We start from the raw sequence: 17170 nt of genomic DNA on the forward strand, positions 1-17170 counted from the left end.
ATTAATTCTAAAAACAAGTTAACAATGAGAGAGTGTAATAACAAAAATAACAACTTAAAGATAACTTGGCGATAACCGTAATAAATGTATAATAACAGTAAACAGTACATACAATAACAGATAAATAATGCAAATTACAAATAAAAATAATAAAATATTAACGATAACAATTGATAAATAATTTAGGCTATAGATTTTCAAATGTGTGTGTATGTGTGCGTGTGCGTGCGTGCGTGCATGTAGGCGTGTTGGTGTGTGTGTGTGTGTGTGTGTGTGTGTGTGTGTGTTTGTTTGTTTGTTGTGATTCAGAGGTTTCAGTGTGTTGTAGGTTGATAAATGTCTGGAGATTCCGTTTGAAGGTTAGGAATGAGGAAGCGAAGAAATCCATGTGGTTAGGAAGAAGGTTTCCATGAAGCTGAATTCTTCGCATCGTAGAGTAGGCCAAGTAAGATGAGGAAACAGAGGATCTAGCAAATAGATATTGGGATCTAGTGCCAGCAGGAAACCGGAAGCAAATCCTCTCCAGTACAGTCCATAGTAGAGTTAACGAGGCGGAACAGGGATATTGCATTATGGTAGAAGTGCCTTGTTTCAAGAGCGGGTAGTTGGATAAGGGATGCCACTTCGCGTGTAGAGACCTCTAGGTATCCGTAGCCCAATCTTAGCCCCACCTGCCTGAGAAATCACCTCTGGACCCTCTCCAGATCTTCAATCAAATATTTATGATGTGGCGACCAAATCACACAGCAGTACTCCAGATGTGGGCGCATCAAGGTACAGTAGAGAGTCTTGAAAGAGAGTATATCAGTGAAATGCTGTGTATCAGGCCGAGTTTGCGCAATGTCTGGCTGCAAGCCGACTGAACATGTGCATCCCAGTTGAGTGTAGATGTAATGGTCACTCCAAGATCTTTTACTGTAGTAACTCTTGATAATGTTATGCCGCTCAGAGAATAGTCAAGTTTTATTGGAGAGACGGTTCGGTGGAAAGTGATACAGACACACTTATCGAGGTTGAGAGCCATGCTATTTTCCAGGCACCACTCCTCTACCCGATTCAGGTCTTCCTGGAGATTAATAGCATCTTGATGTGTAGTAACTTTCGCATACAGTTTCAAATCATCGGCGAAGAGTAGGTGGTTAAAGCTCAGTCTTCGAGTTATGTCGTTAATGTAGATATTGAACAAAGTGGGGCCCAGGTGTGAACCCTGAGGTACGCCAGAAGTAGCAATGAACTCCTTGGATAGAGCGGAATGGAAGCGAACCTGAAGTTTTCTCTCATGTAGATAGCTCGCAAACCATTTGAGCAGTGGTCCACAGATCCCATACTCACACAACTTGCGGATGAGTAGGACATGGTCGACTCGATCGAAAGCCTTGGCAAAATCCAATTCAACGACATCGATCTGAGTTCTCTCTCCTAGTGCGTCCATAATATGAGTCTGAAAGACGGCTATATTAGAAACGGGAGATCGGTCAGACATAAAACCATGCTGTTTGTTAGTAATAAGATGGTGAACTCTAAACTGCAACCTGTCAAGCACAAGTCTCTCAAAAATCTTAGCAAAAATCGGTAGGATAGCAATTGGTCTGCAATTTGCGATGTCATTCACTGAAGCTGTTTTATGAATTGGCACAACGTGACTAAACTTCAGACATTCGAGAAATGTGCCATTAGATAGAGATAGATTGAATAGTTTAGTCAGAGGCAATACTAAGAGTTCAGCGCAATACTTTACAACTGCAGGCGATATAGAATCGGTACCAGGCCCCTTGGATACATCAAGATTTGTAAGGGCACTTTGGACATCATCATAATCAAGGAGACATATAGAAATAGCATCAATACCAGAAAACTCTTCAGTATGACCAGAGCTTCGGCTGGTGCCGAAAACCGATGAGAAGAAGTCAGCATACATATTTGCAATGCAAACATCATCAGATGATGTGGTGTCTTCAAAGGACATCACTGATGGGGCTGTATCAGATCTGTTGCAGGCCTTAAGATAGGTCCAAAATATTTTGGGATTGGATGGTAGCACTTCTTGAACGTGGTTGACATAGCGCAGGAAACAGATTTTTTTCAATGACTTGCACTCAGATCTAACGGCTGCGAATCGACGGTAAATCGTTACATCGTAGGTCAACTTGAATTGTTTGTGAAGAATCTTTTTCAAGATTTTAATGTGGACAAGTTTCTTGGAAAACCATATGGGAAAGGAAGACTGGCTGTGTTTCTTCAGAGGAGAATTCCTTACTACGCAGTTGCCGATAGTCTTATAAAAGGCGGCAAAGGAAGCGTCAACATCGTCAACCATAGTCCATGACATTATGTTCATTCTTTGAAGTTCGCTGAAAACTTCTTGAAGGTTGCATTTTCTCAAATCAGGTCTGAGGAAAGAATGTATATTTCTCTTTACTGGAAGATCCAGCTCCATACTTAGGGACGGGTGATGAATATCCTCAGCAACAAGAGGATCAACGTCTCGAGTGACCTTCATTGAACTAGAAGAAGTAAAGACGAGATCCAGAATCACCCCTCTATCGTTTGCCAAATGGTTTACCTGGCAGCCAAGATAGACCAAGCAGCTCGGCCATCTCGGAGATCGCAATTGCGGAATGGTTGAGCACGACCTGGGATGAAGTCCAGCTGATACCAGGAAGGTTGAAATCTCCGGTCAAATGGATATGAGCGAAGTTGTTGAGTGCCACGATCTCTTCCACTGAGCTAGAAAAATCCATGTAAGCAGCAACAGGCTGGCTGGGGGGAATATAGACTCCTCCAATTAGAGCTTTCTGACAATTGTTCAGGGTTAACGATACAAAAAGAGACTCTGATTTCGTGGAAGTGGCAATTTCAGAAGATTTTAGACCTTTGGACCGCTCATTTAGTTGCTGGAGGAGGAGGTTCTGTCCTTCCGGTAAAGTTCATAGTTACTGAAGCCAAGTTCGCCGTTGGAGATGCTTGGTATAAGGTTAGTCTCAGTTAGAAATATGATGTCCTGAATGTAAGAAATTAGTGATTGCCTTAATTCATCTAGTTTGGATCGAAGTCCATTTAAATTTTGATAATAAATGTGTATGGTTTCTGTGCCGTTGGAAATTACACGTTTTTTGGATAATGAATTATTTTAGGAGTGCCATTAAGAGATTTTATAGTGAGGCCCTTTTCGCCGTTGTTAGTGCGAGACTCGAGGGATCTAAGAAGGTCCTGGAGATATTTACGCTCGTGAGGAGTCCTGTCATGACGTGCTGTGACTTCAGAGAGAGAGGCGTCAGAATTCCCCAGTAGATCCTGAGAAAATCCTTTGAAAAACCGTTTAACGTCATCGGGACTTGGTAAGATGACTTTGATGGGACGAGTCTTATTGCAGTTTTTCCCAAGACGAAAAAACGTAAAGTTCTGGACCTGAAAATCTAATGAGGCAATGATCTTGTTTAACAGGTCCAGATCGTCCTTTTTACATTGGTTTGAGTACTTGAGCTCTCAGAGATGTTGTGCAAAATGACGTTCGACTGTCTGGCTGTACATTCGACAATTTCAGAATAAATGTCATTGGTGGAGGACGACATGTGCTCAGTTATATTTGAAGCCATATCAGACTTCAATGATTTGATTTCAGACTCCAGTTTAGTTACTCTTGGTTCGACTTGGGACTTTTGTTCAGTCAAGCTGCTAATCTCCTGTCGCAAATAAGTGATGTCGTTGGAGATATGAGTAAGATCAGCTTTAGTGGCTAGAGAATCCATCTTATCAAATAATGCCTTAATAACTGGATCGAGTTTTAGTTGAGAAGTAGAGTCGCATCCACAATCAGTACGATTGCACAGCCATTTTAGATTCTCGTCATTGGCATATCGTTTGTAATCAGAAGCTGACATTTTGATGCACTCAGAGTGGAACCAGCGATCGAAAGTGTCGCATTGTATGCCCTTGTCGGTGCCGGTAACTCGCACCATACATCTTGCGCATGCATCTTTAGAGTCCATCTTTGGTGTTAAGAACGAACAGAGTGAAAGAGAAGTGTTGTGGCAATAATGGGGACTCAGTTGGGAAGTGTAATTGTTAAGTAAAGTGTGTTAACATGCATATATTCAATGCAACAGATTCAATAACGTAGCAATAACAATGAAACACATAATAGACAACTCTGTGTACAACAATCAGTTCTTAACCAGTGTAGTAAATATAGTTCATATGTAGCCGGTCGACGAAAGATCCTGAAGGCTGTGGATTTTGAGAAGCGCAAATTCCTCCTTGCAGCAGCAGCAGCAGCCGATGACAGCGGAATGACGGAACATTGACTTGACCACACAAGTTGACAGGAAAGAAGAGAGAAGAGAATGTTTGTTTATTCATGAAAGAAATTCACAATATGCTCCAATTAAAAATTGAGTTATTGAGCAATGACCGTTAGTGACACAGTTCGACACAGAATCACAAACTCACTGAATTTCCATGAAAGTAGTCCAAGACATCCAGGTAATAATTAATGCAGAACACATCGGTTAGAGGCAAAAAAATACGAGATGTATCACAGGCTACTGGTAGAAGTCAGCCATCTTCAAACTATTCTGACCCGTTTTAGCGTTAACTCAATGTTAACCGTTTTAACGTCATTGAGGCAGAGACTATTTGCTTCAGACCAATTTTGTATGATGATCGATAATCCATCCAATCTCAAATTCAATGCCATGCTACCCCTCTCACATACAGCAAGTGCTAAGTCATCAGCAAACTGGTAAGCTTCCACCGATTCACTCTGAATAGCATTGGGGAGGTCATTTGCATAAATTATGAATAATAGTGGTCCCAACACTGAGCCCTGAGGGACTCCATGCTCCATCAACTGAAAAGTAGATACACTGCCCTCCAAACAAACAGCCTGATAACGTTTATCGAGGTAAGATTTCATGAGTACAATACTTGAATCTTGAAATCCGTAGTGCTTTAATTTCTGTAGAAGAATTTTGTGAGAAACAGTGTCGAAGGCTTTGGTAATATCATACATCCTTCCACCTACACTAAACTTGTTTTCTAAGCATTCAGAGCATTAAAGAGTGTATGATAAAACCGCGTCCACTGTACTGCGCTTTGCTCTAAAACCATACTGATACTTGCTGAATAGAGAGTGTGATTCAAATAATGTACAATTTGTCGATTCAATAAAACCTCAAATATTTTTGATAGGACAGTAATAATGCTTATAGGCTTAAAATTACTGTATTCTGACTTGCTGCATTTTTTATGTACAGGCACAACCATAGAGAACTTTAAACAGTCGGAAATGTACCCACTTCAATGCACCTATTAAAGAGACAAGTCAACGGTTCGGAAATATAGTAGGCAGCTTGTTTGATGATTAGAGAGTTCAGTCCATATACATCCAGAAAACTACTATTTTTAAGACTTATTACTGCACCATATACATCTTCCACTGTCACTTGAGTAAAGCTCAAATGGCTTGGTATATTGGTACTGAGAAAGGACGAAAAACATTTTCCGTTACATGGAATATCATTGATGACGTCATTCACAGTTATTAAAACCTTCAGATGTTAGGCCAGGATCACTAAGAGTAAATCTGGCTTTAGTACTAATATGAGTCAAGTCCTTCACAACAGACCAAGTTGTTTTTGAATTATTTGATGAGCTTTCTATGAGATTTGAGTAGTAAGCACATTTTGTAGCCTGTAACTTTTGTTTATACCTAAGATTGAGATCATTATAAACGGTTTTAACATTAATACACTGTGAGTCTTTGGCAGCATAATAATAGTCAAGACAGGCTTCTTTCAATTTATGAAGTTCTTCTGTATACCATTTTTTTGCACTGGAATGTTTTTAAAACTTTACTATTAAGGGGTATGACATATTTACTACATTAAAAAAAAAAACAGAACAAGAAACAGTATGCCATATCAGCAGGTTCTGTACAAGAGTACATGAAAAGCCAACTTACTGTGCTCAGCAGGAAGATAAAATTTGTTTAAACCAAGATCTGACATTTGCCTACAAAATACAGTTCTTGATTCTTTCCTCGCTTGATAAAACTCTACCTGATCAACAGCTAATTTCAAAGTGATTGCATCATGATCTGAATTGGAAAGAGTCGGTATGACACTAGCCGAACAGTGATCAGAGTGGATATTTGTCAAAAAATTGTCAATGCATGAGCCTACATTATAGTGACCAAGTCTATCCGCTGAAACGGATGGTCTAGTAACTTCAGTTATTGTGTGTCTCATACCACGCATACCTAGTAAGCTAAAGAATTCTTGAGTATCACAGCTATGAGGTTGTAAAATATTAATAATATAGTCCCCTGCAATCACAATATTGCAATTGGAATACGTCATAAATATATAATTTACCATATCATGCAACTTAGCAATAAAATTGTCAATAGATTCTTTTCTTTTATCAGGAACTCTATATACATTAATAAGAACAATCTTATAAAATGCAATAAATAGCCCACACACTTCAAAGTCAGATATGCATGCAAAACTATCAATATTAGTCAGCAACTTACTTTCAATTCCAGCTTTTAGGAAGAGAGCCACATCTCCACGCTTATACTGAGGTCGGCAGAAGGAAGCCATGAGGTCATAGCCATCAATTGCAATGGTAGAGATTTCCTCAGAGGTTAACCAATGTTCTCAGAAACACAGAGCATCAGGTCCTATGTCCTCAGTCAAAGGTTCAGTTATGTTCAGTTTGGATTACAATCCTTGCACATTCCAACTAAAGAACACAAATTCTTCTACTCTAGGTTTAGGATCCATACGTATTTGACTAGGCTTATTTGTAGCAGGAAGGTTACGTTTATCTTCACTTGGACCTGACCTTAATTTGCTGACAAAAAATGCCTGTTGTTAAAATTTCGCCTGTTTTGAACAAACTCTTTCACTAGCACCCCTTCCAACCTGAATCCCGGGTCCAACACCTTATCCTTTTGCTCATCAGTTACATCATTTACAACGCTCGGATCAAGCACAGAGATGAAAATCCAATTTAATTTCTTCACACATGTGAGCTTGTTATTGTTTGGCGCAAGAGCCTTTGTGCCAACGATAGGCCTAGGTTTTGGTTTGTCATTATTTACTGCAGGTTTTAGCTGAAGAATCTTAGAGTACAAAGCAGGACTTTGTTGTTGAAAGTCACTTTTACTGTAAGGTATAAATGTATGTTGTCAATCAGTGTGTTATAAAGGCATTAGATAATTTCGTCATGAAACTAAAACTTTATAAATTATTGGTAAATTTACTTGTGTTATTGTTTGAGTATAAAAGGTTTGTATTTAAATTTCAAACTCTTAAATATTTGTTACAGTATAAAACAAATGAGGCTGTTTTACAAAGGTGGACCAATATCCGATACTATATGCTCCGGCAACCCGAAACGATCAAACATTGTTTTTAACTTATCAATAGTTTGTGGAGCAGAATTTGATGATACCATCTCTACCTCTAACTACTTAGTACGACTATCAATAACAATGAAAAATATCTTAGAGTTAAACGGTCCTAAAAAATCTACATGAAGTCTTTCCAATGGCCTCGTACGATATTCCCAGACATGTACATTACTTTTCGGGGGATTAGCTCTTTCCATAAGACATAGTGAACAGCTATTTACAATTAATTCAATGTCCCGATCAATTCCAGGCCACAAAATGTATGATCGAGCAATACTTTTCACCTTTACTATCCCCAAATGCCCGCAATGTAATTCATCTAATAATTGTCTACGTAAAACTCGCGGTACTACTTCTCTAGAGCCCCACATTAAAATGTCTGATTCTACAGATAGTTCACTCTGCCTTTGAAAATAAGCACTTAGTTTATTACTAACATCATAGTTAGGCCATCCTATCTTAACATACGTTATTGCTTTACTCAACTCTTTATCTTTCTTTGTTTCATCTTGCACTATTTTGAAATCCAAAGGAATCTCATTGTCCTTAAGACTTTGTAAATAAGTGCCCACAAAATATATTTCATTTTCATCACATTCTTTATTCATTTGCATTGCCTCCATAATATTTACAGGTAACTTAGATACGCAATCAGCTGTTTGGTTGGATTGAGATTTAATATATTGAATATCAAAATTATACCCGGACAAGAATAATGCATAACGCTGCATTCTACCTGCTGCATAAGCTGAAAGTCCCTTTTTCGGTCCGAAAATAGACAGTAATGGCTTGTGGTCTGTCAACAATGTAAACTTGTTACCAAAAAGGTACTGATTGAATTTACGTACTTCATAAACAATAGCTAAAGCCTCACGGTCCATTACACTATAGGCTTGTTCGGTTTTGGACAAAGATCTAGACCCAAAGCAAATAGGTCTTTCTGTACTATTCTTTTCAACACACATCCAATGACATAAGCCGAACTGTCCGTTGTCAGACGTAAAGGAAGTTCCGGATCATAATGCGCTAAAATAAGAGCTGAAACTAGTTTCTCCTTTATCATTTGAAAGGCTTTTCCACAAGCTACATTCCATTGATATGGTAAATTATTTATAATAATCTATACATTGGTGTAGCCAAAGTTGACAAATTTGGTACAAACTTACAATAATAATTTACTAGTCCTAAAAATGACTTAAGCTGTGTCACATTCATAGGTATAGGAGCGTTCAAAATTGCTGATACTTTACTCTCTGAGGTACTCAAAGCCTCTTTACTTAGAACATAACCTAGATATTCTATGGATTTACAACAGAATCTACATTTGTCTTTGCGTACTTTGTAAGACCATTTTTACTTAACCTCTCAAAAACTTCTCTTAATCTTTTGATATGCTCCGTTTCATTACTAGCAGTAATTGCTAACAAATCTTCAATCTGGGTATCGGATGCCGATCAGTTTCAATACACGGATTTACTGTGATTTTATAGTCTCCGCCAATTCTTATTGTGCCATCCGATTTCAAAACTGGTACAATAGGCGTTCCCCACTCCCTTGTAGTTACATGTATTAGAATACCACTTTCCACTAATCGATCTAAATCTCTCGACTTTTTCTTTTAGTGAAAAAGGAATTGGCCTAGGCCTGAAAAATTTTGGATTTGAACCTTCTTTAAGTTTTAGTTTTACAGGTTTACCTGTATAAGTCTCTAACTCCTCCTTAAACACTTCCGGAAACTCTGTATCAGTTCATTAACAATTGTATCTTTACTTCCTAAAGGACTCGTTTGAACATCAGTTTTATTAAGCTTTTCATCTGGGATACTTATAACTCTTTTTAAATACTTGATCCAATCCCTACCTAGCAAAGGGTTTGCTCCATTTACAATAACATACAAATCTAGCAGTTTGGTTTTCCCTCCATACTCTACATTTACAGAAATCTGCCCAATAGGCTTAATAGATGTGTTAGTATATGCAATTAGAGTTAAGTCAGTAGGTTTTAATACAACATTCTTAAAATTACTCTCATAAAAACTTTGTGAAATAACAGAAACGCAAGCCCCGCTATCTACTTCAAAAGAAAAAAACTTTGTTTTCAACTAGTACGTTACATAGAATATGGTTACATAATAGGTTTTACTCCAACTCTCTTAAGGTGTTTTTCATTTTCTGCTTTGTATCCTTGGTGGAAGTAAGTTGGTTTTGATGTAAAAGACATTTTTTGTATACTTCCACATTAAATTTATTAAAATAGCGCTTTCGCCGGTTAAGGCATCATCAGTTTGACATTAAAAAAATGTCTCTTAAGGTGAATGGTTTCCTCATTTTGAATATGGAACAAATCTGTTAGGCTTATGTCTAATGCGTTATCTTCATAGTTAGGATTTTGACTCGATCCTGTTTGATCAACTTCATTTACATAATGTTGCTTACCATGAGAGAATGTATTCTTAAGTCTAAAGTTTTGTTTGTAGCTTTATTAGTAGCTTAATTTGAGAAGGACCCCTTTCCTTTTGTTTATAAACCTGCATCAAATGACCCTGCTTCTTACAAAACTTACAAGTATAAGATCTAAATCTGCACGAATTTGTTGTATGCCCCACTTTGCCACAACAATAACACATCACTCCCCCCTTTTTGATGAGAGCTGGATAAAGACCGTTGTTGTAGGCCTAAGTTGTTGTGCTGCGGTTGACGTGAAGAGTGCGTTGTTTGGGCTGTCTGCTTCCTGCCGTGTACCTGGTGGATCAGTGTCGTCGTCGCCACTGCTATTCCCGTGCTTCCGTGATGACTCAGTGTAGCGCTGTCTCTGTTGGCTGCTTCCAGTGATGTTGCTATGCTGCCTGCTTTCTCGTACGTTAAATCCGGCTCAGCTAGTAACCGTTTTTTTGATAGACTCACTTCTGATACCACTAACTATCCTGTCTCTGAGATAGTCGCCTAATTTGTCCTTGAACTCACAGTTAATTGATAACTGCTTAAGTTGCTCAATGTATTCAGCCACATTTTCATGTTCATTTTGATTTCGTAAACTGAATTTATAACGTTCAGCGATGAACGACGGTTTTGGATACAAATGTGTTTCCACAATTTTAATTAATTCTTCATATGTCTTTGTATTCGGTTTGGCTGGTGAACACAAGTTCTGTAACAAATTATATGTTCTAACACCAACAACTGCTAACAAAGTACTCACTCTCTTTTCCGTTTTAATGTCATTGGCATCGACGAAAATTTCAAATCTTTCCACTTATGAAGTCCATGTTTCCTCTGCACTGTCGAATTGACCGATGACGCCGATGAATCCCGCCATGTTGGATGACGCCAAGCCGTTGGTGAATAGGTTATCCAAAATCAATGGTGAAATAATGTCCATGAAAAACTTGTAGCGTTGACTACTATGCACACGATTGTAACTGTATGTACACCATTCTGTACTTTTCACGTGAATATGAAATAGAAAAAGACCGACGCTTGCCTACCAAACTAATGCACCTTACTGCACTATAGAATTGAGGTTATGTATCACTGCGCCACGCCGCTCACTTGATTAAAATGTTGCATTCCTTTATCCTCGTCGCCAAAATGTAATGTCGCCGTCAAACTGTAATGTTTCTATGCACTGCACCATTAAAGTCATTAATTTGTAAAGGAGTGAAATAATACTCGAATAGACCTTGCAATTTACACCGGCGGAGCGGACACAGAAATACGTGGTGTTACATGGTTGCTGGAAGAGCATGGAGTGAAAGAGAAAGGCTCTAGTTTGTTGGAGAGAGATGATGCCTTGATGTGATTGGTTAGTAGGATCGCATGACTTGCTCCGCCAATGTAACGTTTATTAAATAAACGCATGATTTGTAATACCAACATAATTGATGAACAAGAATATAAATGTTAATAAGAAAAATAGTAATGCATGTACAATACATTACAGTTAGTTTTATTCATAAGAGAGTATACGAAAGTTTGTATAAGATTAAGAGGCTCTGTTTCAATCCAACTGTACATATAACAAAATTGCTTGTATCTACATTTATATTTCCATATTTAGAATATTCCAATGCCGGTTTTTGTGAAATGAACAATGAACAACTGCAGAGGCTACAAAGGGCACAAAATGCATGTATTCGTTATATTTTCAATTTACCAATAGATGCGCATATTACCGTTTATAATAAAGAGCTATGTAGGCCAAAGATGAATGGAAGATTTGAGGAAAGTGTTCTATTACAGATGAATACAATTTTGTTGTTCGAGAAACCAGATTATTTATTCCATCAATATACAATGATGGACCGTGTGTTTGGTAGCGAAAGAAGATTTGGTAACATGACTTTACAATTCCCAATTCAACGAACAGTAACATGTAATAAATCTTATCATGTAAGGAATATAAGATTATTAAACAACATTGATGACAATATAACCTCAATAACAACTTTAAATAACTTCCAAAGGGTTTGTTTTGTTTCAAAAATGGGGGATAACGAACCTCTTTTCCATTCTTATTCTAACACCCTCATGAGCCACTGGCCTTTGCGAGAATATTATTGACATAATAAGGGGTAGAAATTACGTAGTACAAGGATGATGAGAGTGATAAAAATAACTCTCTAACTCTAATCCAAAGTTCGACGTCTTAGACCGCATTTTAAGTCCTATAGCATTTTAACGTATACTTAGCTTTCTCAGTCATTAGAAGACGTAGAGATTCGAAAGACAATAAAGTGTACTTGAAATTTAAATCCTATAAGATTTTTTAGATTTCTGGATGGCTGTAGAGTTCTATTTCCTACAATTCTGTGTTGAAAAATCTATACATTGAATATAGTTCAAAGAAATTCAATTAGCTTTTCGGAAAGTATGAGACACTTTTCAATTCATGAAAGGATAGCTATTAGTTAGGTTTGTAGGTGATAGGCTTTTTTTGGATATATAAAGCGCAATGTTTGAAATGCCTTGTTTGGAGTGTCTTATACAAAAGAAGGGGTTATTATTTAGAAATGCTACGCTTTTTCCCATACAATACTTGTCTTTCTTACAGCCTCTCAATGAAAAGCATTCTCTAAAGAAAGTCTAAAGAAAACGGTTTGCTCTATGCAACAGTTATTTACGTAAACTAAATATCGTCATTAGCCATCCCCCGCAACGGGTTTTACGGAGTTATTATAATATCGCGATATTTTGGCATCGTCTCTTATAAGAATATACTTCCTAAGCATAGAATTCATGTCTTGCTATGAGTTACCTCAAATAATACTACTTTTTTTGTCTTTTCTCTTGTGCAGCCTGACTTTCTGTACTGCTTAAAATCAAGGACTGTAACCTCTGTCCAACGAGAGGTAGGTCCTATAAAATACATACTGCCGCAAACCTTTTCGCCTTTGGGCCTTCACTCAAATTTCTAACGGCCGCTTCCTAACAATATACTTCCTGTTTTCAGGCAACTTATCATAATCTCAGACTTCCTCTTTATCACACACCTCTAACTCTCTGTACCAATCCGCCCACAATCCGAGAGATTGACTCTTATTGACTCCAACCTTTACGAGTTCTCAGACGTCTTAACGCCCACACTGCCGGTAATGGCCCTTTCTTACTCTTAGCCGAGCGTATTACTCATACCAATTGCCTAAAATTTACGTGCGCACAGGCTTACCGCTACCTAAATTTTTTAACTCTCGACTGTATTTCTAACGGCCCCAGTCCGTGTGATCACAGTTACCTAACGTCTTCCATACTTCATGTCTTATTTACAGCACCCCAACCTTTACGTGTGCCAACGCCTACAGCTTCAGGACCCCAAGCGTCTTAAGGCCCTTAGTCGCATATTGCCAGGGCTCATATACCGGAGTTAACTACCTACACTTACCGATAATTGTCCACACATAGCACTATATCATTCGTTTTCCGGTACCCCACGCTTGTTTCAGGTGCGTATAACCCATACCCTGATTGGGCCTCCTAATTTTTACCGATGAATGTTTACATACAAGTTTTCAATGTCTACATTATTTAGAAGCCGGGACCTTCCCGAAAGGGTGTATGTACGTGACTAAAACTCAGTTCTGAGTAATTTACCTCAAAATTTAGGCTTCAATTAAAAATTATAGTTGAAATAAATGCTATATAATTAACAAACACATATTATACATGTAATTATATACTTTTATTTATAATATTATGGATTAGTAATACTTTTTGGCTAGAGTAATTTTTATAGACCGTGCATGAACAACCCTGTAGTTACATCCATATGCTTCCAAATTAACCACTTCATCCGTTTGCTTCCGATGATTTGTTACATCTTGTTGGTAGTAACCATAGACATATTCAACACGTACTAAAAATTACACATTTAATATTTTCATAGAAAGGTTATTTAGTCAAATACCATAATTTAGTCAAATAATTAAAATAGAGCTATGAAGTAAAAAAGTTTTTAATCGGATTCTCACACAAATTGATGTCTAAATTTGGTGGTCTACATGTTTCTTCCTTTTTTCCGTTTGTGAGGTTCTGATATCAACTGTGATGAATGGGTGGCACAATTTCCAAAAGTGATCTTTGTATGTCTTAGACTCAATTTGAACTGGTGAATCGTGGAGAGGATTCAAGGTAAACGAGTGGACGGACGTCCAAACTTACTCTTCCGAATATCGTAATATTGGAATTGTCCAGTCTCGTCCACAGTACACTTGCACTGCAGTCATTGGATCGCATCTTGTAAACCTGAGCAATTGTATTTGGCATATGCCTTCTACGTAGTATTTAATATTGTAATTTATTTCTTGCACATAGAGAAAGTCCTTTTTACTCATTCGTAAACATTTTATTACCGGTGAGCAGAGGATTAAATTGTTACCCAATGAACAGACACAAAGAAGTAATGGCGTGTTCTCTTCCTTTTTCGATAAAACCAAATTCTTAATCACATTCCATGAGGAAATCACATTCCTGCCACATTTATGATCTACAGTCTCAATATGGGTGTTATTTACAGTGCACATCCAAAATCTTGTTTTATATATTATATATAAAACATTATCTTCATTATCACCAAAATTGATTTTAATCTCAAAACTGTCATATTTCTTACATGCATTTGTTCTTTGAATGCTTTTAATCTCATATATTGTACTTCGTAATAAATATTGCCTTTAAAAATACTCTTTTCCCGTATCTTTTCATTTTTGCACCATTCAACATATTCTTTGGCTCATAACACCATGCATCCATGCTATAAATGGCCAAATTTAACAAAATACATTTGGTATAACTCGTTATGAAATATAATTACAATGATACCGGCACCTATGAACATAAACTGCACTTATTTTTCACTGCCTTGCTTGTCCGTTGCTGTTGTAAGTGCCTTACCAGAATTTCGCAATAATTTTCTTTCTTTCCCAGGTTTTCTCATTCCATACCAGCTTCCATGTCTTTTCACTTTTATTATTTTCTTGACAACCTAACAGTGTTGAGTCTGAAGATCTATCGTCTTTGTCTTGTGCAGGGTATTCATTCCTTTTCCTCATCTGCATCATCAACAGAGTCTTAAATAAAGCAATCTAGTTATGTATGGTGTAAAGAAAATTAAAAGTAATTATTTATTTGATACTAATTAGTATATAATTAATAATTATTAAACAATGTGCATAAATTTATCTTAGGTGTATTGGTAATGATTAAGCTGTTTACAATAACAAGTTCTTTATAATGCAGTAACTAATTACCTGAGTCATCCTTCATTAAAAAGTCACTGATATCTTTTTCATTCATTTTTTAAATTATTGTTTTTAAAACGCTTTGCCCTAAAACTCAATGAGAGTCCCTGAAAATAGGCACTAAAATCTGTAATGCTACTTGCTATATTTTTCAAACTTCTTGAAGGCATGGGGGTATAAGTGATTTGTATAAATCTTTCACCAAAAAGACGGGTAGATCTGTCAAGTAGTTTTTAAAAAATCCATCAGATAGCAGCACTTGCCAATACATCCACATGTACCCCTTTGGCACTACATAAAGTGACTTTTCCTCTCTCAGTTGTATACACTAACTCAAGTTTTTTACACGTATACCACAATCATCTAGGCACTTCATTTGATTTATGGTAGCTTGACGTTCATCGAGATCGTCCAGGAAAAACTTGTTTTGTTTTATGATTGTCCTTACGTGCAGGGTTTAAAACCAGTCTTTAACCAGACACTGGAAGAAATGTTCTAAGTGAATGACTGCTTTTATTCCATGATCAGGTCTTAAGGTGATATTTGTTCAGTGTTTACGGTATTATCGCATCATATGTAATTCCATACTTCATTGAAAAACTGAACGAAATTTAGGAAAAGCGATGTTCAATGTGATGGTCTTTTTCGTATTATATATTCTATTAATAACTCAAAAATGTAATATTTTTCCAGATGTATTCTGAAATAAAGTTTATACATAACACTAAATGCGTTACAGAAAACTTATGTGTAATATTAATGCTTTGTGACAAACTACATAATATGAAGTCTGATAATCTTTGTATCTATACTACTCAAAAATTGATTATATGTTCGTAAATAATTCAGTATTATTACCTAAGTTATTTAAATTGAAAATTCATTATTTTTAATGAAAGCACTGTAGTAAATTAATAATATGTGGTTTTTATTTAAATTATCAATCCAAATTCACCCAGCCATGATGCATCATTAATCAAACCTTAGGCGAGAGGAAAACTCGAAATTATTCAGAATTGTTATGTCCTCTAAAATTGGCGTTTGCGCGGTTAAAGAATCTTCCCCTTTACATCCGCCAAACTTTCCACACAAATGCGCTAACTTACAGTGTTACTGCAGTCAATATAACGCAGTCAATACTGATCATTTTTATTTTGACCTCACATAAATTTTCTCATTTACACAGATACTAGATTTGGTTAGGTATTTGGCTAATCGAACTCAAAATATGTTGTTATTCTTACTAGTAGTAATTATTTTTACTGCGATCTCACCACAATCGCATTCATTTATAGAGCTAACATTACGATATCATAACTTTCAAGCTATGTTATTACGAACTAATGCTAAAATTTATAATTTTACTAATCACCATTTTGTTCGTTTTAACTCTAGTACTGTGTCTTCCTGGGTCAATGGACTATGACCCTACACACATGAGATTGTTTAGTGTTACTAGACCTAAAATAACTCAATACATAACTGTAGTAAAAATCTTTATTATTACAATATAAAAAGGCCCGATATGAGTGTTTATTAGGTTATTTAATTGTCTTAGGATAAAATTTAAGATGTCTCGCGAAATTTCTTTGTTTTCCGTCATCTCGCCCTATTCATAGTATGTTGTAAAATATTATTGTTGAAAATCAAACCCCTATTTATTTGTAGTTAAAGCTTCTATAGAAAAATATGTTTTCATTCAAACCATTTTGAATGTATATGCAAGATTCTTACTGGATTTAAGGTTTTGATAAAGGATCATGGAATTTAAGGTACGTCAGATCATTAGTTTACAGACTGTGATAAAAGTGATTTTTAATCAGTATTTGAGATCCTGCATCACTATCAAAAGACTATCGCCTCTGATACAGTTTGTCTCCTCAAGCAGAGGTTTCCGTAGTTTATCTTCTCGCTCACCACCAAGTCCTTGAGTAAAAAATAACTGCTTTCCGATTTTATACAATTTATCTTAACATTGCGTACTATTTATAATGTAGGAATTTTAAGATAAGTATTAT

The 17170-nt window shown here is 36.6% G+C and overlaps 1 protein-coding gene across 1 annotated transcript; it reads right to left on the reverse strand.

The window, feature by feature from the left end:
• Positions 1 to 769: 769 nt before the first annotated feature.
• Positions 770 to 15170, reverse strand: LOC124369626. The gene is made up of 6 exons (XM_046827678.1): positions 15162 to 15170; positions 14856 to 14963; positions 14074 to 14128; positions 10162 to 10295; positions 2564 to 2795; positions 770 to 1419 (listed from the first exon to the last, which is right to left on the reverse strand). The coding sequence occupies exons 1-6, from the start codon at positions 15168 to 15170 to the stop codon at positions 770 to 772; spliced, it is 1188 nt and encodes a 395-aa protein (XP_046683634.1).
• Positions 15171 to 17170: the final 2000 nt, after the last annotated feature.

This window comes from Homalodisca vitripennis, chromosome X, assembly GCF_021130785.1.
Source record: "Homalodisca vitripennis isolate AUS2020 chromosome X, UT_GWSS_2.1, whole genome shotgun sequence".
Taxonomy (NCBI): domain Eukaryota; kingdom Metazoa; phylum Arthropoda; class Insecta; order Hemiptera; family Cicadellidae; genus Homalodisca; species Homalodisca vitripennis.